Genomic DNA, 25,002 nt, shown 5'->3' with positions numbered 1-25,002 from the left:
CAGGGAAGATTCTGGAGCAGATCATTAAGCAAACAGTTTGTGAGCACCTAGAAAGGAATGCTGTGATCACCAATAGTCAGCATGGATTTCTGAAAAATAAGTCATATCAGACTAACCTGATCTCGTTTTTTGATAGAATTACAAGCCTGGTAGATGAAGGGACCCCTTCATGGATCACTGCCTTGCCGTGGCGAAGGGGCTTGAAGAACTCAGAGAAGCTATGAACTACGCCGAGCAGGGCACACAAGATGAACAGGTCATAGTGGAGAGTTTTGACCAAACGTGATCCACCTGAAGTAGGAATCGGCAAGCCACTCCAGTATCCCTGCCAAGAAAACTCCATGGACAAAGACAACAGGCATATAAAAGTTATGACACTGGAAGATGAGCCCCTCAGGTCGGAAGGTGTCCAACATGCTACTGGGGAAGAGCGGAGGACAAGTACAAGTAGATCCAGAGCTGATGAAGCGGCTGGGCCAAAGCCGAAAGGACGCTCAGTTGTGGATATGCATGGAAGCGAAAGGAAAGTCCAATGCTGTAAAGAAAAATATTGCATAGGAACCTGGAATGTAAGAACCATGAACCTGGGTAAGTTGGATGTGGTCAAAAATGAGATGGCAAGAATAAATATTGACATCCTGGGCATCAGTGAGCTAAAATGGACGGGAATGGGCGAATTCAGTTCGGATGACTACCATATCTACTACTGTGGGCAAGAAACCCGTAAGAGAAATGGAGTGGCCCTCATAGTCAACAAAAGAGTGGCGAAAGCTGTACTGGGATGCAGTCTCAAAAATGATAGAATGATCTCGATACGAATCCAAGGCAGACCTTTTAACATCACAGTAATCCAAGTTTATGCACCAACTACTGGTGCTGAAGAAACTGAAATTGACCAGTTCTATGAAGACTTACAAAACCTTATCGAAGTGACACCAAAGAAGGATGTTCTGCTCATTATAGGGGATTGGAATGCTAAAGTAGGGAATCAAGAGATAAAAGGAACAACTGGCAAGTTTGGCCTTGGAGATCAAAACGAAGCAGGGCAAAGGCTAATAGAGTTCTGTCAAGAGAACAAGCTGGTCATCACAAACACGCTTTTCCAACAACACAAGAGACGACTCTACACATGGACATCCCCAGATGGGCAACATCGAAATCAGATTGATTATATTCTCTGCAGCCAAAGATGGAGAAGCTCTATACAGTCAGCAAAAACAAGACCTGGAGCTGACTGTGGCTCAGATCATCAGCTCCTTATAGCAAAATTCAAGCTTAAACTGAAGAAAGTAGGAAAAACCACTGGACAGGTAAGATACAATCTAAACCAAATCCCTTATGAATACACAGTGGAAGTGAGGAACAGGTTTAAGGATTTAGATTTGCTGGACAGAGTGCCTGAAGAACTATGGATGGAGGCTCGCAACATTATACAGGAGGCAGCAACTAAAACCATCCCAATGAAAAAGAAATGCAAGAAAGCAAAGTGGCTGTCCAACGAGGCCTTACAAATAGCGGAGGAGAGAAGGCAAGCAAAATGCGAGGGAGATAGTGAAAGATACAGGAAATTGAATGCAGATTTCCAAAGAACAGCAAGGAGAGACAAGAAGGCCTTCTTAAACGAGCAATGCAAAGAAATAGAGGAAAGCAACAGAATGGGAAGAACCAGAGATCTGTTCAAGAAAATCGGAAATATGAAAGGAACATTTCGTACAAAGATTACCATAATAAAGGACAAAAGTGGTAAAGATCTAACTGAAGCAGAAGACATCAAGAAGAGGTGGCAAGAATACACAGAGGAATTATACCAGAAATATATGGATGTCTCGTACACCCCAGGTAGTGTGGTTGCTGACCTTGAGCCAGACATCCTGGAGAGTGAAGTCAAATGGGCCTTAGAAAGCACTGCAAATAACAAGGCCAGTGGAAGTGATGGTATTCCAGCTGAACTGTTTAAAATTTTAAAAGATGATGCTGTTAAGGTGCTACACTCAATATGCCAGCAAGTTTGGAAAACTCAGCAGTGGCCAGAGGATTGGAGAAGATCAGTCTACATTCCAATCCCAAAGAAAGGCAGTGCCAAAGAATGCTCCAACTACCGCACAATTTCACTCATTTCACATGCTAGCAAGGTTATGCTTAAAATTCTACAAGGAAGGCTCAAGCAGTATGTGGACCGAGAACTCCCAGAAGTGCAAGCTGGATTTAGAAGAGGCAGAGGAACCAGAGACCAAATTGCAAACATGCGCTGGATTATGGAGAAAGCCAGAGAGTTCCAGAAAGACATCTACTTCTGCTTCATTGACTATGCAAAAGCCTTTGACTGTGTTGACCACAGCAAACTATGGCAAGTTCTTAAAGAAATGGGAGTGCCTGATCACCTCATCTGTCTCCTGCGAAATCTCTATGTGGGACAAGAAGCTACAGTTAGAACTGGATATGGAACAACTGATTGGTTCCAAATTAGGAAAGGAGTACGGCAAGGCTGTATATTGTCTCCCTGCTTATTTAACTTATATGCAGAATTCATCATGCGAAAGGCTGGGCTGGATGAATCCCAAGCCGGAATTAAGATTGCCGGAAGAAATATCAACAACCTCAGATATGCAGATGACACAACCTTGATGGCAGAAAGTGAAGAGGAATTAAAGAACCTTTTAATGAGGGTGAAAGAGGAGAGCGCAAAATATGGTCTGAAGCTCAACATCAAAAAAACGAAGATCATGGCCACTGGGCCCATCACCTCCTGGCAAATAGATGGGGAAGAAATGGAGGCAGTGAGAGATTTTACTTTCTTGGGCTCCATGATCAGTGCAGATGGTGACAGCAGTCACGAAATTAAAAGACGCCTGCTCCTTGGGAGAAAGGCGATGGCAAACCTAGACAACATCTTAAAAAGCAGAGACATCACCTTGCCAACAAAGGTCCGTATAGTAAAAGCCATGGTTTTCCTAGTAGTGATGTATGGAAGTGAGAGCTGGACCATAAAGAAGGCTGATCGCCGAAGAATTGATGCTTTTGAATTATGGTGCTGGAGGAGACTCTTGAGAGTCCCATGGACTGCAAGAAGATCAAACCTCTCCATTCTGAAGGAAATCAGCCCTGAGTGCTCACTGGAAGGACAGATCGTGAAGCTGAGGCTCCAATACTTTGGCCACCTCATGAGAAGAGAGGACTCCCTGGAAAAGACCCTGATGTTGGGAAAGATGGAGGGCACAAGGAGAAGGGGACGACAGAGAATGAGATGGTTGGATGGTGTTCTTGAAGCTACTAGCATGAGTTTGATCAAACTGCGGGAGGCAGTGGAGGACAGAAGTGCCTGGCGTGTTCTGGTCCATGGGGTCACGAAGAGTCGGACACGACTAAACGACTAAACAACAACAACAACAGATGAAGGGAACGCAGTGGATGTAGCCTACCTTGATTTCAGCAAGGCATTTGACAAGGTGCCCCATGATATTCTTGTAAAGAAGCTGGTAAAATGCGGTCTTGACTATGCTACCACTCAGTGGATTTGTAACTGGCTGGCTGACCGAACCCAAAGGGTGCTCATCAATGGTTCCTCTTCATCCTGGAGAAGAGTGACTAGTGGGGTGCCACAGGGTTCTGTCTTGGGCCCGGTCTTATTCAACATCTTTATCAACGACTTGGATGATGGACTCAAGGGCATCTTGATCAAATTTGCAGATGACACCAAATTGGGAGGGGTGGCTAACACCCCAGAGGACAGGATCACACTTCAAAACGACCTTGACAGATTAGAGAACTGGGCAAAAACAAACAAGATGAATTTTAACAGGGAGAAATGTAAAGTATTGCACTTGGGCAAAAAAAATGAGAGGCACAAATACAAGATGGGGGACACCTGGCTTGAGAGCAGTACATGTGAAAAGGATCTAGGAGTCTTGGTTGACCACAAACTTGACATGAGCCAACAGTGTGACGCGGCAGCTAAAAAAGCTAATGCAATTCTGGGCTGCATCAATAGGAGTATAACATCTAGATCAAGGGAAGTAATAGTCCCACTGTATTCTGCTCTGGTCAGACCTCACCTGGAGTACTGTGTCCAGTTCTGGGCACCACAATTCAAGAAGGACACTGACAAACTGTAACGTGTCCAGAGGAGGGCAACCAAAATGGTCAAAGGCCTGGAAACGATGCCTTATGAGGAACGGCTAAGGGAGCTGGGCATGTTTAGCCTGGAGAAGAGGAGGTTAAGGGGTGATATGATAGCCATGTTCAAATATATAAAAGGATGTCACATGGAGGAGGGAGAAAGGTTGTTTTCTGCTGCTCCAGAGAAGCGGACACGGAGCAATGGATCCAAACTACAAGAAAGAAGATTCCACCTAAACATTAGGAAAAACTTCCTGACAGTAAGAGCTGTTCGACAGTGGAATTTGCTGCCAAGGAGTGTGGTGGAGTCTCCTACTTTGGAGGTCTTTAAGCAGAGGCTTGACAACCATATGTCAGGAGTGCTCTGATGGTGTTTCCTGCTTGGCAGGGGGTTGGACTCGATGGCCCTTGTGGTCTCTTCCAACTCTATGATTCTATGATTCATTACTTGCTTACATTTCTATACACTGTGATAGGAATTTTGAGGTCTTAGATATATGGTAATGTTCATAAGCGTACCAACCAAGCACTTACATAGATCAGCACAGGAAGACCGACCTGGAACCATTTTGATTCCTAAACTGAGCAAATGTTTTCTCTACAAGGTCAAAGTGGGAAACCTCCCCATTGTCTCTTTCCTCACAAATCCTGTCTTAAAAGGTAAAGGACCCCTGACCATTAGGTCCAGTCGTGACCGGCTCTGGGGCTGCAGCGCTCATCTCGCTTTATTGGCCGAGAGAGCAGGCGTACAGCTTCCGGGTCATGTGGCCAGAATGACTAAGCCGCTTCTGGCAAACCAGAGCAGCACACAGAAACGCCGTTTACCTTCCTGCTGGAGCGGTACCTATTTATCTACTTGCACTTTGACGAATCCTGTCTTAAGGGCACATTTAAGATATGAATAGGGTGTGAGCCTGTGACCTGGCCCAGGAACTAAGTATTTATCACTACAAAAGACTGGCCAGGCTACCCAGGCAATCCAATCAAGTAACCTGCCAGACAGGAGATAAACAACATTCAAATTTCTGTTTTAGACCGCCTTTTCTGTGATGTAGGTATGATGTATCTGAGGGTTGGTCTTAGGTTACACCCCTTCTGTGATGTATGATGTTTCTGGGGGTGGTCTTGATCTACAGGGTGGCATTTTCAAAAGTCTTGATAAGGTCTTGCATGCCATTTTTCTGGGTTCCTCCTCTCTCCTGCGGGTGAGGGGAGCACCCTGTTGCAACAGATCAATAAAGATCAAGCTTACTAGCTGCTTTGCTTCTCAATCTTCTCTGATTGGCCTCTGTTATTCTCTCCTACCAATAGGGAACCTATGTAAGGACTCTATATGGGCTCTTGGATACCCCATAAGGGGGAAAGGGCAATTTTTGTTTACAGCAACACAAATAGTGGTACAGACACACTGGTATTCCAAAATAGATAGAAAAATAGGCTAAGTCACAGCCACATCAAACTTGCGAAAGAACAGTAAGTTGTTGTATGTGTACATATTCCTGGGTTTCCCTGAAAGGCACCCTCTCCAAACTTTAAAAAATCCTACACCTGTGTATAGTTGGTACTGATCTACCATGTTCCTGTATGTTGATATATTCAATAAATGGATACCAAAGAGCAACAAATGAGTTTGTCTTCCTTTGTCCTTTTATCACCTGAACTTTATGGGGAAGGCTGTGCTTATTTTAATGTTAACTTCTGCATTTGGTTTGAGTTTAGAATGTTGTTTGCCTTATATCGTTGTTTAATTTTGTTAGCCATTTTGGGTTTTGTTGGTAAATAAGACAGGGTATACATTTTTTTTAAAAAATGAATAGAAAATCATAGTGTTAAAATCCAGACCTCCCTAATACACTTTTTCTTGCAGGGTTTTCACAATATAGTCCTCACAATATAGGATATTGCCACCTGCAAAACAGTAAACGTTGTCCCCAAATTTGAGCCACATATCATCTACAGTTTTCCTTCTGCTCACAAAAAGTACCCTAAAAAACAAATACCACACCTTGGACAAAGCATATCACAAGTAAACCAAATGGGTTACAAACAGGTTGGCTCCTTTTTTGTCCCAATCATTGTACAGTAACACATTGGAGTAATTTGTGCTTTTAATTTTAATATGCTCTTTTGAAGAATTGGTTTTTTTGTTTCCTTTTTGTTTATTATTGTTATTTTGAAATTATCATCATCAAGATACAATATCAGTCAAAACATAACATCAATAACAAAAAGAAAACAAATAGTTAATTACATATACAATAATAAGAGCAAACTAATAATGGCAAACACATTCCAAATAATCTTCATCTTAGCACAATCATCTAGTGGAGCTTAGGTGGGCATCATATCTTGTTGAAGAGTGTGAAAAGCCCTTTTTGGCTGACAAGGTCAAAGGCCTTCATCAGGTCTATGAAGGCAATGTACAAGGTGCATCTCACAGCAGTATAGCTATCCTCAGAAACAAAGGGAAACTGGGGATATCCAATTAATTGTTAAAATCCTGGAATCTCAAACTAGTATGCCTCACACCTCCAGCCAACCCCTTACAGTTTACACAGTGTAAAGCCAGCTTTCCAGCCTTCTACTTCTCCGAGAATAGGGCACATTTCTGGCTTCAATCAATCTGGTCCTAGACTTCCAATAACATGGAAACCAAAGCGATCTAGGCTTGTGGGAATTCCCAAATCCTGAGTGTGGCACTCACACGGTGACTCCACTAGCCTGTGAATCTTCTTTTAGAAATAAAATGTAGGGCAGCGGGTCAAATAGAATACACAATAAATTAGAGCGCTGTGCTTCTAAAACTGCATATATCCTCCAGCCCACCCCCTGAAGGCCTGCTCCCAAAGCTTCCATCCCACCAATCTCTTCCTTTTTATTTTTTTTATAATAATTTTTATTAAATTTTCCATTATACAAATTCACCATATCAATTTTTTTCACAAATTTCAACTTTTTAGACTTCCATCAGCTTCTCTGCAAATCATCCATATTTTTACATACTTTACACATTCTTTAAATTTAATATTGCCTTTTAGTATACCCTTACTATCCAATTCCTTTTTAACAATACTCCTCTAACTGTGACAAAACTTCTTTAAATCCCACTAGCGTTGTTTATTCATCACATATACTTTTCAGATATTCTGTAAATTTTCCCCAGTCCTCGATGAACTTGTGATCCTGTTGATATCTAATCTTCCCAGTTAGTTTGTCCAACTCTGCATAGTCCATAAGTTTCATTCTCCACTCTTCAAGGGTCGGTAGTTCCTCCTGTTTCCATTTCTGGGCCATTAATATTCTCGCTGTCGTTACTGCGTATTGGAAAAGTTTGTAGTCCCTTCTATTTATTTCACTTCCTGTTATTCCTAACAGAAAGGCTTCTGGTTTCTTTACAAATGTATATTTCAACATCTTTTTCAACTCATCATATATCTTCTCCCAGAAACCCTTCACCTTCTTACATTCCCACCACATATGATAAAATGATCCTTCTTTTTCTTTACATTTCCAACACTTATTACATGTTTTAAACATTTTTGCTAACTTAACTGGTGTGATATATAATCTATATACCATTTTCATAACATTCTCCTTTAACGCAGGAGACATGCTGTAAATTTTATATTTTCATTCCATACTTTTTCCCAATCATCCAATTGTATATTAGATCCAAAATCTCTGGCCCAGTGTATCATAACCAACATTACTTCCTCATCCATCGTATGCCATTCCAACAACATTTTATACATTTTTGACAATATCTTATAATCATTATTTATTATCTCTATTTGAAATTTCGATTCCTTTTCTGCATATCCACTCTCTCTAAAATCCTTTTTAAACATTTCATTTACCTGAAAGTAATGCAACCAATCAAACACATGTTCTTTTACTTGTTCAGCCGCCCCCCCCCACCCAAGACATACACAGCTGAAAAGTCCACTGCTGCCTGAAAGCTGCTCCCACACACACTCTTCCTCTGTAAGAACTAATTTGTCTGATTTCAGTGTTGTCAACATAGATCATTTAGTCCAAGATACAGTATCACAACAGGCCCTCTTTAAGATATGGGGGCAGTTCCCTTTGTAGTAAAGGCAGAAGCTATGTTTTTCTTGGCTACTTTAGGCTCAGTAAGCAGCTGTGGTTGGCAGCAACTGAAGCTTTATTTGCTTATCAGGAGTTTGGCGATAGTCCCATTGATGCAATTAGAATTGTAATTAGTAAGACCCATAAACTAGTAACATAAACACTTCACCACACAGCCTAGCCCATAAATGCCCACCTCACATTCGTAGGTAATTATTTTAGCTAGGAGTCAACCATTCCCAATTCTTTTCCCCCCTATAGAAAAATCTAAGCTTCTGCATGTACAAAACCAAATATTTCCCTGCCCAGGAAAGCCCCCGTGGTGCCAGTCTTATCTTTGGGGTAACAAATATGGCTCTGCCAGGGTTCTGAATATAATCTTATTGCATGCCACCATTTATTATACATTAGCTATTTATTTTATCTTGGTGCTCTCTCTTTTTTTAAAAGTACCCTAGGAAGCTTTGCTGAAGGGAGGACAAGCAAAAAGATAGTCTCCTTTAAATAAATTTGTAAAACCCTTTTCAATATGGAGGAAAGCTATTTAGGGGAACCAACAACATAACCACCACCAGAAAATAAAAACAAAAACTCGTCCGCCTCTTTTCTCACCAGTGAGCGTGAGGGAAGAAAGAATGCTTTCCAGTTCTTTGTTTACGTTCTTTTTTTATTTTGCCACTGCAACTTTTATTGTCTAGCCATGGGGGCTTCCTCCTGGATTGTTAGCAAGCTCTGCATAATTAACCAAGCCTTAAGTGGAAAGATACCTGTGTTGCTGGTTTGTCTGAGGGCTTAGCTACCCACTGGGAAGCTGTCATGTCTCCACCATTTGTTCACAGGTATAGTGCCTTATTGAAAAATTTATCACAATGTTATTTCAATACTGGTATTCAACGAAATGGCAATTTATCGCAGAGCCCATGTCCTCTGTGACAGCAGTAACTTCGCCAATTCAGGCAACACAACAAACCATAGTTAGCATAAATAATGGTTTACAATCCTACTTCAAGCTAGTTTCTAATTCTGATTTGCAGGATGACTGCAAACCAAGATTTTGTCAAGTAATAGTCATGCCAAGTTATAGTAAAATTTCCTTAATTCATTTGGAGTGATACCAGAAGCTACTGCCACCCACCCACCCCCTCACACATTTTCAGGCTTGAATTTAACAATAAACTCATAAATGAGTTTCAGAATTTTAATCATGGCAATATGAATAAATCAAAGCATCATACTGCAGTCGGAATTCACAGGTGGATTTGGGTTTTTTTTTAAATACATTTAAGTAACAACCAGGTTGTTTTATGCAGCAAATCAACCAGCTCTACAAATCCTTTGGCTGAAACATTCAAGCTTCTAGAGAAGATAAAAAGCAGTGTTTTCATATGGTTCAGAAACAGCTTCTGATTTTTCCATACGATTAGATACTTTCCCACAGGATCAGATACTGCAAATGTTTCATTGCAGGAGAGTTTGGAGAGTAATGAGTTTTAGAACAGCTTGAAACAGGGCAGCAAGCTTCAGGTGCAATGTGGTGAAGGAGAAAAATTCCAGGGTGCTTTCCACATCCGCACTTAACCATTTTCCATGTAGTACAAGATATTCACAATTTTATCACTGAGCTTGGCGGCAAGGCATCTTCCCCCTCGCTCAGCTGCGTGCCACCTGCAACTGGAGAGGCCGTAGTTTCTTCCTCTCCCTCATAAGCAAGGCTTTTTTGTATCTCAGTTTCTACTCTATGCTTGGACTTCAGGATCGCATTTCGGATGTTATGCAAGTTCCACTGTGTTCTCAAGAGGGCATCCTCCAGAGTGAAAATGCCGTCTCGTACCCGTCTCACTTGCGTGCAGACCGCAACTGACTTCAACTCCAAACCGATCTCGTGAACTATCTTCCGAAGGTATTGCTGGGTCTCATGCAAACAGTGGATTTCTAAGGGGACAGAAATAATTGTCAATACAAGCAGGCAGTGAGGTGGGGTTTCCCAAAAAAGTTTGAACTCGAAAACTTTCCAGTTAGGGGAAGGATACTACAGAAATAAGGGTAATTAGCACTAGAAAATTTTCTGATATCTTAAAGACTGGAGCATGATCTAACTTGCATGTTGGTTTTACTTGTATTTAACAGACAAAGCTAAAAACTTTAGTGCATTGAATTCAACTGGTTGTCACTAGAAGTCCCAATGAAAATCCATTCTGGTCTCCCAGCCGTTGAAAACCTAGGAAGGTGTCTTACACCCAGTGATGTTGCAAAAATATTGCCCTGAAAGTTCTTCCCTTGGATGGAGGTAACAATCTTCCTCAAAGGAAGGGAGCCAAAAGGACAAGGAGGATGCAACAAAGATTTATTTTAGCGCTAAATGGTCAGAACAGAATGGGCATACCAGAATCCTGATCTGAGGGCTGTCCCATTTTATCTTCATAATAACCCTATGCCCAGATAATAACTGCCTAGATGAGTGAACCCAGCAGGTAAGAGTGTGAACATAGTCAAAGACTATGGATCAACACAGCTGGGATTCTCCTTAAGAGTGGGGGGCTGCTGTGAGAAGCTCCTGCACCATTTGTCCATGTAGGTTAGTATTCTCTGCTGTGAACTGTCAGCTGCTTTCTGGTCTCTTGGGCAAACATCTCTCTTAATACTTGCTTCTTGGTCCTTCCTACCCCTAAAGCTGTAAATGTCTCAATTTAAAAAAAATAAAAAATGGAAATCTGTCGTGGGATTTGAAATACATCCCTAGCCATACCTAGCTGGAATTCTGGTGGTGCAAACTGGAGGCTTCGCACTGCTGTGATTAAGGGTGGGCTTTTCTCCATGGGACGAATTAATCCTTTCACTGCCAGCTCGTAGGCCTCTTGGGTTTTCAAGTCAATATTAGCATATCTGGAAGGAGGCAAAGGGAGAGAATACATCAGGGAAGAGAGGTTGAACTCTCCTATTGCTGGATTTGCACAGCTACTGTCTGACTGGTTTGTGCAATACACTTTGCCCAGCCGAACACAGCCAGTTATCTCCAAGGACGGCTCTCCTATAATCAGGTACACTCAGTAGCCATTTCCCCAAATTATAGGGACTGGGGAATGTCATAAGACTCATGGAAATTGCATTTATGATTGTCAACTTCACACAATGCATAAACACCTGAAAGCTGCCAAAAATGCTTAAGCAGCCAGTAAAAATGGAAAATTTGTGCAGTGACCCTTTGTATCACAATATGGAGATGAAATTGCCAGATTCTGACATAAACGGTGGTTTTAGTCATTCAGCGCTTTTTTTAAAATAAAATTTTCTTGTTTTACAGAAGTATGTGTAATGTCTCTCATATTTTTTCCATGTAACATTTTTACAAATCAGTTTCATTTGTTGATACATTAGGAAGAAAAGGGGTGGGGTGGGGAGATGGGTGGGGTCGGGTGGCAATGTTTCTATTTTGCATAATGTGTGTAGGGTTTGGTGTCAGCGTTACTCGTGCCGGTTCTCTGCTGTTCACTTGTGTTCCTTTGGTGGTGAGAGAGGTTGGGGTTGGCCTAGGGTGTGGTTGTTTGTTTGTGATTGGCTGTGGTGATCTTTGTTTTCGTGTGTGAGTGGGGTGGGTGGGTGTTTTGGATCAGGTTAGCCATATTGATTTATATGCTGTTGGTGGATTATTGTCATTGTCTTGTTGGGCTGTGTACGTGATAAAGGGGAGCCATACCGGGGTGAAGGCATCTTCTTCTGTTTGTCCCAGTGTCAAGTTTCAGTTTATTGGTTAATTTTTCTAGTAGGGCTGTTTCCCATACTATTTAGTACCATTGGTCCATGCTTACTCCTGACAGGTCTCTCCAGTCATTCAACTTTTAAGGCCTCGTGGTTGCTTAGGTGGTTAGGCTGTGTCTAAGCCCTTAAGACACTGGTGGTGGGGGTTCACATGACTGAATGCGCCTTCATATAAACAAAAGACCCTGCAGATAGAACTAGTTTGTCAGGGGAAATATCTTTTCTACCCATACTGGCTAGTTTTTTGTGTGCAATGTTCTTAGTTTTTTGTATGAAGGACCATCTCAATCATGTGAGCTCACACTGGCAGTGGGGTACATGCAGAGGTTAACAACCTCAGTGAATGACTTAGGCTAAGAAACAGTCAACACAGTAAATAAACCCACAAAATAGCTACTTAGGAGGGATTGGGAGTTCTGCCCTTCTTGGAGCAGGCTGCTGTGTTTCTACTCAGTACAGCCCACCTGGTTTCTTTGTTAGATACAGAGGGAGGAGGGATGGAACATGATGTGTCTCCTCTTCCAGTTCACTTATCTGCATGTAATTCGTGGTTGCCTGTGGCTACTAGGCCAGCGCTTAAACACAAGGCTGACTTATGTACACCACACACTTTTTTGTGGAAAGTTGAAGCAGATACACCTGCTCTTAAGGTTTCCAGATGGATGCAGCCACTGCTTCCCAAATCCACATTACAAATGTCTCCAACTAGTTTGCCATTCATATCCTCTCCACCCCCACACCCCCTATAGGACCTTCATTGGAAAGGCTATCATCTGCCAAGCTGATCTTTCAAACAGACCAACAAGTGATTATTCAACACACCCCAAAGTTATTGCACAGGTTGTGCACAAAGGCTGTCATTTTAACCCATGTCCACAGTCTCCATTTTAATTAAACCTTAATACATAAAAACAGTGGCAGCAAAGGGAGAGGCCACACTTATTTGCCAGCTTTCTGCGTAACCACTTTGCTAATCAATATTAGCTTTTCCTGAAGTGATATCCTGCCATATGCAGAAGCAACAAGCCAACAACTGCAGAAGCATCAGGTAGTCCTCTCTGAGGTGGCAGCCCTTAATCTGGACCATACTACTTCAGACTGTAGATGGGAGACTCACATGACTGAGTGTTCCTGTGTGCAAAAGAGAGTCTCCAAAGCAAGGCTAGCCTTCTCCCTGACGAGTTTTCTATGTGCAGGGTTTTTTTTTTGGTATCAAGGAACAATCATGTGAGCTCCCACCTTCAGTCTAAAGAGGTGCAGTCCACATCAAGGGTTACTACCTTACTGAGTAGTAGCCTCTGTTACATATTTTAAAATTAATGGATGGTCCAAACAGCCTGGCTGGTGCAATTCATTCATTCAAGTCTTGATTGTGCTATGTAGCTATTAAAAGTTTGTGTGGTTTCTTATCTGAATTTTCATAGTTATTCTGAAGCATTCAGATGTATACAACAGATAGACAAGTCACGCATATGGGATTTGCATCCTTAAATAGCTAAGAGGCCATTCACTTCTGTTCATGTTTTCTCCAATTTTATCATTAGGTGGGGAGTAGGTGGGAAGAAGTATCAATACTCCATGAGAGGAGTAGTCCAGGGTTGGGGAACCTGTGGTCCCCCAGATGTTGCTGGACTCCCAACCCCCATCAGCTCCATCCGGCATGTCAAATGGTCAAGGATGATACAGCATGCTTAGCGGTAGTTCAGGGTTATCCAACGCATGGCCCAGCCCTCAGCAACATTTCGACACACCCACCAACCCACCCCGCAGCCCTCACAGTTCCCAAAGCCTAGTTAGCAGTTTTCCAGCTTTGGGAAGGCACTCTAGGACTTTGCCTGAGCCTCAGAGTTCCTTCCCACAGCTGGCTCTGGGAAGGCAGCATGAGGGATGGGGGCGGGGCCTTCAAATTTTGGCCTTGGCCCACCCACCCCCATGTGACAAGGCAGCCTGTAGGTTTCGTGTCAAAGTACGCTTGTGGCCCATTGGTATGAAAAGTTGGGCCACCCTGCTGTAGTTAATGCATGAAGAGGTTAAGACCATAGAGTAAGCCAGAGCTTTGCAAACTTTTCATGTTGGTGATAAACTTTTTAGAGATGCATCATTTTGCAGCACAGTAATTCGGTTTTACTCAGTAAACCCCTTTCCAGCCTCAGGAAGAGCACGGGGAGCGTTTGCACCTACACACTGCAGTTGACGCCCTAACATGTCACGACAGTTTGGAGTAAGCAATTCTGCCAGGTTTAACTAGGTCACGCCCCCTCACCTCAAGAGGAAGGGTCACCAAAGCCTTTTGTTTACCCCCTTCCATCATGTGAGACTGACCAGAAAGGACTTCTGGGCTGCTCGCTCCATGCTAAAGGAGAAGTAAAGGAGAACTTTGGAAGAAACTCGGAGGGGTCTAACAGCCTATATTCCCATGTTTTTCTTTGTTGCATGTTTTGTGATTTAAAACCTCTCCTGGGGCTCTCTCACCAAGAGAGTATTTGCCTCAAACCTGGATCTAGGCAATTATTATTTTATTATTTTAAACCAACTACACCCAAGCATTAAGAGCCAACAGAACCAGCAGCTGCACAATGTTTAGACAAATTTCCTTCTCTTCACACATAAAAGGGAGTGTGCCTGCAACACAGAATAGCGTCCCTCTTTAACCAATTGAGCTCCACCAGATGGCTTCTCTTGCTTTGAAAAAGAACTTTCTGTGTTGCTTTCTACTGGGAACAGAACTATGCTGTCCGTGTTCAGGAAATGTCTTTTGACGTCCTCTGTGGCGGTCTTCTTTGCGTTAATTCACACCCATACCATAGAACCAGCAGTTTCCAGGGACCCAGCCTGGGGGGTGGGGTGGTGGAATCAGGAATCCAGAGTGGCAAGAGGTACTTGCCCACCACCCCTGCATCAAGGCTTCCCCTGTTCGGATGGAGGCGTTTGGGAATCCTGCTCTGGGGAGTCCTCCTCCATGGCATCCTCTAGAAGCCTGTCAATGTCAGTCTTGCGGCGCAGCACACACCACACTAGAAATGCCATTCCTGAGACACAAATCAGCACCACCCGCCACACTGGCTTCTGATGGTCGCTGCCCATGGACTGCGCCACACTCCATTTCCGAGGGTGGGCATGGCTGTTCCGGAAGCTTAGAGGCTGGGAGCTCTTCAGCTCCTCATGCTCTCTGGGCAGGCAGTAATGACGCAGCGGAAGGAAGGAAAGGGACGGAGGCGGCCTGAGGGAGAGAAGGAAACAAGACGTGGGGTGAGGAGGACAGCAGGGCTCCTGGCTGACTGACCTCCCACCCCACCCTAGCACTCCTGCTCACCTTCGGCGTAAGGGCCTTTGGACTTCCCTAGTTATGGAAGGGCCTGGAAGAACAGCAAGCCCCACCTGCAGCAAACAGTTTTCACCTTCCAACTCCAGGATGATTAATCTAAAGAGCACATGCAAAGCTCCCATCCCAATGAATGTCTTGGAGGAAAGGTGCTGTTGCTTCAGCCCAGAGAAACCCTTTTGTCTCTATAAAACTAACTTCCGGCTATCAACTCTTCCATCCTCCTCCTCTATGAGCGCAGCCTCTATTTTGGGGGAAGCTCAGAGAGCCCTGGCTGGTGGAAGCCAAACTCCCAACTCCCAGGTAGCACAGTTAACCATCAGGGAACATGTGAGTTGCCATCCAGCAACATTTGGAAGGCACAAGCTTGGGGAAGGCAGGTGTAGTAGCTAGTGTGGGAAATTTGGACTGGGGAAACCACACTCAGCCATGAATCTCACTGGGATGTGAGTGCAGAATCAGGTATGGCACCTTAGAAGGAGGGAGAGATAAAAACTCCAAGTCATTTATTTAGTAATGGGAATTCTAGTGAAATAGTTATAGGAACAGCAATTAATACTTAGCTGTCAATTAGGTGCATTGGAGCACTCAAAGCACATTACATATATCACAACTCACTAATCTTTACAACACCATTGTAAGACAGGTCAGCGTTAATATGCACACGTTGCAAATAGTTGGGAAGGAACTAAAAAAACAAGGGCCCACCTAAGGCCAGCTAGGCAACATTCAAACCATTCCTGAGTTGCACCACACTCCCTCTATTAGCTCGTGTCCATCATTCTACCACACAAACTATTTAGCATGATTATTTAGTAACCTGAAAATTACAACTTTCATTTTTTTACAAAAGGAGGGACAGAACGAAAAGAACCATTCATTTCTGTGTAGGTCTGAAAGCAGCAGCTGCCAGGGCCTTCCAGCACTGAGTTGCCTGCTGTGCTAGCCTCCCCACACCCCACAGCTGGAAGGGCCTGCAATCCATTATTTACACTTTCAGAGCATCAAAGAGTAGCATGACTTAGGGTGCTCTGGAACAATGTATGGAATTATAAATGCCAGCTTTACAGCTGCCTTGAAGTACAGCTGCTGCTGCCGCCCCCCCCACCCCACTGCTAACATAAGAGGGGCTTCACCAGGGGTATGTTGCATGGGCAGGGCATCCCTCAAACCAGAGCAGACTTTGCTTCTATGGACAAAGTAAAGAAGGGGCTCCTGGGGATGCCATGAGTGGAAAGGAGGAGGTCTGGAGGAGAACCCGAGTTCTCTCCAAACTGCATCCCAGCCTGTTCATCCTGTTCAGGAGCCACTGAGAAACAAACCTCCTCTTATCTTTAGATGTCAGGCAAAACCATACTTTCTAATCAGGTCTCTGGCTTTTAACTAGCTATTGCCCTTTTGGATGGGTGGAATGGTGGGACTGTGTGTGTTGATTTTAATGCAGTTATGTATGCGTTTGTTTTTTGCTTACAAAATTTTGAGTTGCCATCACAAAGAATGACTAATCATTTTACTAATTAATAATAGTATTTCATTTATTGTGCCTTCAGTATGTGTGTTGTTTTGCGAGGTGCAGGAGGGTTGCAGGCTGGGATGTTCTGGGATATAAGAGCAAAGAGGGAAGGCACAGCCATGCCTACTGAACTGCGGAAGTCATCCCCAGCCAGATGGCAAGGCCAGTGGCCTGGGATGATGGGAGTTGTGAGTCCAGCAACAGCTATCTGAAGGTCCATGACAGGGAAAGGAAGATCTGCCAAGCTCAGCAGTTTGCCCAGGCCTGCCAATACCAATAACCTTCTTCTTGTACACGGGGAGCAGAGTGGGTGCTCTTTGGGGAACGGTCAGCATAAGAAACAAAGAAGGTGTGAAAGTCCCCACACCCTCCCTTTCCCTTAAATCTTGTAGAAGATGTCTCACTGCAGCTAAAGCAGGAAGCATCTCCCACTGGTCCCCAAGTGACAGCAAAAGCGTCACCTGAAACCTTGAGATCTGGGAGCACGAAAAGCTACCTTTTTGCACCAGAACAGGGTATTGTCCATGCAGTCACTCACTGCCAGCTTTGACAGGTGGCAGCTTTTATCTGCCAATCTACTGTCAGCTTTGACTGGCAGGGGTTTCTCGGGGAAAGGTCTTTTCCTGGGGCTTGCTATCTGAACAGATGCTATCAGGGATCAAACCTGGGGCTTTCTGCGTGCAAAGCAGGCACTCTGCCCCTGTGCTCTGGTACAGCCCCCGTGTTTGGGATACTTACTGCAGTAAAGCCTTGTGATGGGACCCCTGGATAACAGAAAGGATCCTCTCCAGCTGCTCCCTGGTGATGTGGTCTGCAGACAAAGAAAGGGGGGAAACAGTACTGAGAGGGATGGACAAGGTGATCCAACAGCCTGGAGCTAAATGCATATATTTCAAACACAGACTATAAACATGTTGCTGCCTCCTAAGCAAATTCCCAGGTGAAAACAATATGAAAAGGAGCCCCAGTGGTTTTAGGAGTCAGGATGAGGAAGGAGCCACCACACAATAAAAAATAAAGCAAACTCAAGATACTTATAAGATGCTTTAAAACTCCACCATTTCAAAACATTGCTGGGGGATGGGCTCACCTTGTATCCTCCTAAGAGGAAAACATGCACCTGGAATCCAACTCAAGTTGGTTTCTGGGCAGTGGAAAAGAAAAGCAAACTCTCTCCTGCTGAAGGCTGAGCTAGCAGGGCTTTCAGGACCGGCTGACTAAGTGCTGTGCTTCAGAGAAACAGGGGAGAATCATAGAATTGTAGAGTTGGAAAGGACACCCAAGGGTCATCTAGTCCAACCCCCTAAAATGCAGGAAACCTGTCCACAGCAGTACCAAGGTAAGCTTGAACCACCACAGGTTCCCCACACCTATCCCTGTGGATAAACTTACCAAATGTTGCCTTCTCGATCAGTTTGCCCGTGTCCGAGAAGTCATCTGTGGCTTTGCCAAACAAGCCACTAACTGTGTAAGTCTTTGAAAAGAAGAAATGCATGGTGAGATAAGTTTACAGTGGTAACACTTTAAAAGAAAACCAGGCAGCCCCCAATTGTAGTTACTGCTCAATACAAAACAAGGACACAGCAGTGAGCGTATGTTTAAGCCAGCCCTTCTCAACTTTGGGTCCTCAGGTGTTGGACTACAACTCCCATCATCAGGAGTTGTGGTGGTCAGAGATGATGGGAGTTGTAGTCCAACAACATCTGGGAACCCAAGGTTGAGAAAGGTTGGCTTAAGCTATGGAATGCTTAGTGATAGCTACCAGCTTGGGAGGGCTTTAAAAGGGGACTACTAGTCCTGACAGCTAGGATCAAAAGCACCAGAATACCGGATTAACAACAGCAGGAGAGGGCTACTCTGCTAATGGCCTGTTTTAGGGCTTCCCCAAGACATCTGGCTGGTTGCTGTGAGAACAGGATGCTGGGCTAGATGGCCCTGTGGATGAATCCAGCAGCCAGGCTCTTCTGCTGATCTCAGAATTATATGCAGTAGATCAGCAAGGACTTCTGACTCCCAGTTGTTTAACTACAGCAAAAACAAAAGAAATCACTCCCCCTGCCCCTGAAATCAGGTGGTGCTGGTGAATGAAGTTTCTTTCTTTCTTTACGTATAAGAGTAAAGTTCTTGTAATTGAAAACAGTTTCCAGAACACTTGCTCAGATGCACCCTGCTCATAAATTCTACGTGTGCCTCTCCCCATTTTGACCTGGCTCCAGTTGTTTCTAGTACACAAAGTAGATTCCACAATCCTGATGTCTGCCTGCCCCTAACTTATGTGAAACACACACACACACGAGAGAGAGAGAAAGGGGTCCTAAACGTACTTCCATTTTAAGTACATTTTAAGTAAATTTATAAAAATGTATTGTTGCATCAAAGCAACAAAACAGCTGTTGCTGCAAGACTAGAACTGCAATCCTAATACACAATTAATTGTAAGCCCCAAAATTCAATCAGGCTGACTGACTGAGCTTAGTGCAAATGCACAACAAATGTGTGGGCATCCTGGATAAGAGATTGTGGCCACTTTACTTTTCCTTCAGTCCTGCTGTGGTTTCACTTTAAAACATAGTTTGACTTAGCGTGTTGTCCAAACCCAGTATTATTGTTTGCCTTGGTCTGGACCAGGGGTGGAGGAAGGAGGTGTGGTAGATGCGGGCTGCCCCGGGTGTCACCACTGGGGTGTGTGTGACAAAATGCTGGGTGGCACTCACCACGGGGCCTGCAGTGCGCCGGAGCCATGCATCTCTCCTGGGAGAGATATGGTGGCTTTAAGCACATGAAGGCTCGGTGCTACCCAAACGGTCCATCCACTGCCTCTCCCCACCTGTAGGGCAGCTGAGTGGGAGGAGGCAGGTAGACTCCGGCCCCGCAGTGCGCCCTGCGGGTTTCAAATTATTGTACACGAGTAGGATGGTGCAGGCGGGACGCGGGTGGCGCTGTGCCCTAAACCACAGAGCCTAGGGCTCGCCAATCAGGTCGGCAGTTCGAATACCCGCGACAGGGTGAGCTCCCGTTCTTTGGTCCCTGCTCCTGCCAACCTAGCAGTTCGAAAGCACGTCAAAGTGCAAGTAGATAAATAGGTACCGCTCCAGCAGGAAGGTAAACAGTGTTTCTGTGCGCTGTTTCTAAGCCAGAAGCGGCTTAGTCATGCTGGCCACATGACCCGGAAGCTGTATGCAGACAAATGCTGGCTCCCTTGGCCAGTAAAGCTAGATGAGCACCGGAACCCCAGAGTCGTCTGTGACTGGACTTAACGGTCAGAGGTCCCTTTACCTTTAGGATGGTGCAAAGTCTGGCTACTAAGTACCGAGAGGAACAGATGAAGGAGTTGGGGATGCTCAGTCTGGAGAAGCAGCATTTAATGAAAGATTCAGTTGCTGTCTTCAACGATCTGCTTTCTGGAGCAACAGAAAGCAGACTTGCTCTCTGTTGCTCCAAAGGGCAGGAGCAGAATGGATTGGTTGAATTGGAAGGGCAGCAGATTTCAGCTAAACATCAGGAGAAACTTCCCAATGACAATAGCAGTCCAGCTGTGGAAAAGAAAGTGGTGGAAGGTGGTGGGCTCTCCTTTATAGAAGGCCTTTAACCAGAGGCCAGGGAGGCATCCATAAGGGATTCTGTAGCTGCATCATGCATGGTACATCCTGCACACTGTACACCCCACACTAGGCAGGGGGCTGGACCCCAATGTACCTTCCAGCTCTAATGCCTAATAATAATGTATAATTCCCTACTTATAACTGTATTAAAATAAATACTTACCCTGGTGAGTTTAGCATCATGCAAGGCTTGAAGCAACTTGTTGCCATTAGCCACCCCAAGCACTGAAATATAAAAAGGAAGGGGTGGGAGAGTTAGGCAGGCAAAGTTAAAAAGGTCACTTTTTCTGACTGCAAATCCAGGGACAGGTAAATAGATACGTCTGGATCATGGCAAGCCTTAAGTCTGACTGGGAAGAAGGAATTTGTACATGGCTTTGGATTCCAATAGTAAGGGGAAATGAGAGAAGGGGGGATTATTTAGGACCCCCCCTGCAGAACTATAGATGATGATAATTAATTAAATTTGCATACCACCCTTCACCTGTGGATCTCAGGGCAATGCACAACATAAAAATACAATATAAAAGTACAAGATACAGTGGTGCCTCGCAAGACGAAAAGAATCCGTTCTGTGATTCTCTTCGTCTAGCGGTTTTTTCGTCTTGCGAAGCAAACCCATTGATGGATTAGCGGATTAGCGCTATTAGCAGCTTATCTGCTGATCGGATCAGCTGATAAGCGGCTTAGCAGATTAGAAAAAGGGGGGGGGAGCCAGCAGGAACTTGCAAGACATTGTCGTCTTGCGAAGCAAGCCCATAGGAAATTTGTTTTGCGAAGCACCTCCAAAACGGAAAACTCTTTCGTCTAGCGAGTTTTCCGTCTTGCGAGGCATTCGTCTTGCGGGGCACCACTGAATAAACAAGAACAAAAAAACACATTCCCCCTACAAACACATTTTAAAAGGGGTATAATATGTTAATCAGTTCAAAGGCCTGGTTAAAGAAGAACGTTTTCCCTTGAAGGTATCAGACAAACCTCCCTGGGGAGAGCATTCCACAAAGAGGAGGGGAAGCACCGCAGAAAAGGCCCATTCTCGTGTTGCCACCCTCTGGACCTCTCATGGAGGAGGCACATAAAGAAAGGCCTCAGAGGATTATTGTAGGATCTGGGTAGGTTCATATGGAGAGAGGTGGTCCTTGAGGTATTGTGGTCCTGAGCTATTTAAGGCTTTATAGGTCAAAACCAGCACTTTGAATTGGGCCCAGATTAGCAACTGCTTTGGGATGCAATCCAGTTCATTGGCCGCATGTACCTTAGCCACAGTGTAATAATGCTCCTGGGAGCACCATATAATAGCAAGGACTGGCTAAGGTATCTTTTACTTACCAAACACTCCAGAGGACATTGGATCCAGATGGTGGCCTACTCCAATTTTCAGATGTCTGAATATCGGTCCAGAAACTGTAAAGGAAAATCAAGGTCGATTTTTTAAGGCATGCACAAAACTTGATCTCACCAAGCAGGGGGTAAACAGAAGGAGTTTCCAGACAATCATCAAATTCCTCTCCAGAGGAGAATGGAATTGGGCAGCCACATTTTATCCCACTCTGGAATCATCCTCAGAAGTAAACAACCCTATTGGAGAAAGGAAGGAGGAAAAGGGGCTTCTAGCACAAAGCCTAGAGACAACTCAGACTGACATCTCCCTCAACCACCTCCCTACCAGTCTGCCTAGTGCCTACACTTAAAGCAAGAAGCTCATGGCGTTGCCTGAAAAAAGCTCCTGAAAGGCAGCTTTCCTCTGTGCCTGCTCTGTGGTTTGCTGCCCCTTGCAGGAGAGAGCTGAGTATGGGTTGCACTGTTGCAGGAATCATGAGAAAAGCATCCACCGGCTTTGCAGTTTTTCTAACAATGTGATTTGCAATATATCACCAGGTCAAACATTTTGAAACAGTTATATGATGTGGACTTTAAACTGGTTTTGGACGACAGATCAATAAATCACCTGGCCCTATTGGCTGTATATGGAGCCTAAGAAGAGCCTGCTGGGTCAGGCCAGTGGCCCATGTTGTCCAGCATCCTGTTCTCACAGTGGCCAATAGGATGCCCACTGTGGGAAGCCCACAAGCAAGACCTGTGCACAAGAGCATCCGCCCCCTCCTGCAGTTCCCAGCAACTGGGAATTCCAGTGCAGAGCATCTGGAGAGCATTATGTTGGCTACCCCTTGATTTATGGGGTGATTAGGAATTAAAAACAAACAAACAAAAACGCCATGCAAAAGCTAACAACAATTCAAACCGAAAACACAATAAATAGCAGAACACAATAAGAAAGTGATATCAGATGTAGCAAACCAAGAATAAGCGGAACTGAAGAGATTCCTGAAGGCTCTTTGTCCATCCCACCTTTGCCCAACATCAAAGGATTGGCAAGAGAGGTGTCACACCTGAGAATGCCCCATCAGTGAGTGTCTTGTTACCTTAATCCATTGTTTCCCAAACTTGGACTTACTAGCTGTTGTTGGAGTACACATCCCATCTTCCCCAGCTAGCAGGACTTGTGCTCAGTGATGATGGGAATTGTAGTCCAACAACAGCAGGAGACCAAAGTTTAAGAAACACTGCCACAATTCATACATTGGCAAGACTCAAAAGCAGAGTCTCTTAGGTAGATACAAATCAGGCATAGGCAAAGTGATGCCCTCCAGATGCTGGACTACAATTCACATAATCTCTACCCATTAGCCATGCTGATTGGGGTTGGAACATCCGGAGGCCACTATGTTCACTATCCCTGAAAAGGATAAGTTAGTCCTGATATCATCAGGCCCAGGATGCCAGCTTGTCCACCCTACATCCCTGCTCAAATCTCACCTAGAGGGTGGTCAGCCATAGCTGGGAGCTGCGTAACTGTCATAGTCAATTCCTTCCCATCCGTCCCTTCCACCATGCTAGGCAGGAAACGTACAAGCCGTTGTGGTGCTGGTCGCTTGAATGAGTTCAAGTCTAAAGAAAAATAATAATGAAGAAAACTGGTTATTTTTTTTTAAGGTATAGCTAACTAATTAATAGGGGACACGGGTGGTGCTGTGGGTTAAACCACAGAGCCTAGGACTTGCCGATCAGAAGATTGGCAGTTCGAATCCCCGCAATGGGGTGAGCTCCCATTGCTCGGTCCCTGCTCCTGCCAACCTAGCAGTTCAAAAGCACGTGAAAGTGCAAGTAGATAAATAGGTACCACTCCAGCGGGAAGGTAAATAGTGTTTCTGTGTGCTGCTCTGGTTCTCTAGATTTAAATCAAATTGATTTTAATAGTGATTTAAATCAAACTGATTTAAATCAAACTGATTTTAATCAAACTGATTTTAATCAAACTGATTTTAATCGTGATTTTAATCAAATTGATTTTAATCGTGATTTAAATCAAATTGATCTTAATCGTGATTTAAATCATAAGTCAGTAAGTCTTGATTTACCGTATTTTTCACCCCATAAGACGCACTGACCATAAGACGCGCCTTTTAGAAGGGGAATGCAAGAAAAAAAAATTTAAGTGCTGAGCAGAGCCTGTCTGCATCCCAGGCTCTGCTCAGCCCTGCCTTTCACGAGCTGCGTGGAGCGTGTGTGCGGTGCTTGGGGGCTTTTCCCCAGGAGGGAGAAGCCCCCAAGCGTCGCACACACGCTCCACACGGCTTGTGAAAGGGAGTGTGGCTCTTGGGGGCTTTTCTGGGAGGTGGGAGAAGGGACTGAGGGGCTGCCCTCTGTCCCTTCCTCCACCTCCAGGCAAAAGCCCTCAAGAGCCGCGTGGACTTTAAAGGGTGCGCGGCTCTTGGGGGCTTTTCCTCGAGGAGGAAGAAGGGACTGACAACCAGAGGAAGGTTTAATTTTTGGAATAATAAATTTTCAGAGTAGTTTTTACAGTTATATCAAAAATTACTGATTTGGTTATACTATTAGAAATACATAGACAGATAATAATGAAATTCTTGTTTATATTTGGACAACTTTTCTGCTGTACTTTATTGGAAGGAGAAAAATAATCATTTCCTTAATAACAATTTAAACAACTTATTTAACTAAAACAATAACATTATACTCTATGTATCCACGCTTGTTAACTGATGCGGTTAGACGATTAAAAAAAACAACTTAGACTGAGTTTTAGCACACATGAAAAACTTAAACCCTTATTTCCAGATGAATAGGTTCTGGACTATTATGTAACTTAAACAGAAAACTAACTTTAGAAATATTTTTCCTCCAAAAGCATATTATTTTAAAAATTCTATTTATATAATCCTGGTTACTTAACCCTGGTTAAGAGCACATTTATTACGGAACACTCTGTGTTGCATGGTAAGGAGCGGGACTCGGGAGACAGCATGAAGCAAGGAAACGGGGCCGAACCTCTTCCAAGGCTCACCTCTCAGCAGGTGGGTCTCCACGGAGTTCCGCACGGCCATCCACGCCACTCCGGGGGGCTTGTAGACGGCGAAGACCCCATGCAAACCAACCCTCGCTAACCGCATTGTAGCGTCTCCCGCTGCCACCGGCGCTGCTTACGGGCGTAGCACTCTCAGTGGTCCCCCAAAGTGGGCGCCGCCATCTTGCGTCCGTCACGAAAAGCAGCCCGGCCAGGAAACAAGCGCTGCTGCCAAGGC

The 25,002-nt window shown here is 44.4% G+C and overlaps 1 protein-coding gene and 1 long non-coding RNA gene across 3 annotated transcripts in view; both read right to left on the bottom strand.

Annotated features, from left to right (window-relative positions):
- Nucleotides 1-6,988: 6,988 nt before the first annotated feature.
- The window catches only part of LOC309524422, a 59,532-nt gene continuing 41,518 nt past the window's right edge, over nucleotides 6,989-25,002 (bottom strand). The window contains exon 2 of the long non-coding RNA XR_014215908.1: nucleotides 6,989-7,471. This is a non-coding gene — a long non-coding RNA (uncharacterized lncRNA). The remainder of the gene's footprint in view (nucleotides 7,472-25,002) is intronic.
- On the bottom strand, nucleotides 9,390-24,984 carry TRUB2 (TruB pseudouridine synthase family member 2). 2 transcript variants are annotated; one of them, XM_082208993.1, is made up of 8 exons: nucleotides 24,765-24,984; nucleotides 23,216-23,347; nucleotides 21,728-21,802; nucleotides 20,562-20,623; nucleotides 18,189-18,270; nucleotides 17,535-17,607; nucleotides 10,952-11,088; nucleotides 9,390-10,137 (listed from the first exon to the last, which is right to left on the bottom strand). In XM_082208993.1, exons 1-8 carry the CDS (start codon nucleotides 24,868-24,870, stop codon nucleotides 9,809-9,811), a joined length of 996 nt encoding a protein of 331 aa, XP_082065119.1. In that variant the 5' UTR covers nucleotides 24,871-24,984; the 3' UTR covers nucleotides 9,390-9,808. The 2 variants fall into 2 exon arrangements, with proteins under 2 accessions (XP_082065119.1, XP_082065120.1); XM_082208994.1 differs by lacking the exons at nucleotides 9,390-10,137; nucleotides 10,952-11,088 and adding an exon at nucleotides 14,461-15,181 and having other exon boundaries at nucleotides 24,765-24,983.

The sequence above is a fragment of the Podarcis vaucheri genome (assembly GCF_965113315.1).
Source record: "Podarcis vaucheri genome assembly, chromosome: Z".
Lineage (NCBI taxonomy): Eukaryota > Metazoa > Chordata > Lepidosauria > Squamata > Lacertidae > Podarcis > Podarcis vaucheri.
Note: the sequence above shows the minus strand (reverse complement) of the source record. Positions and strands in the feature narration are given on the sequence as shown.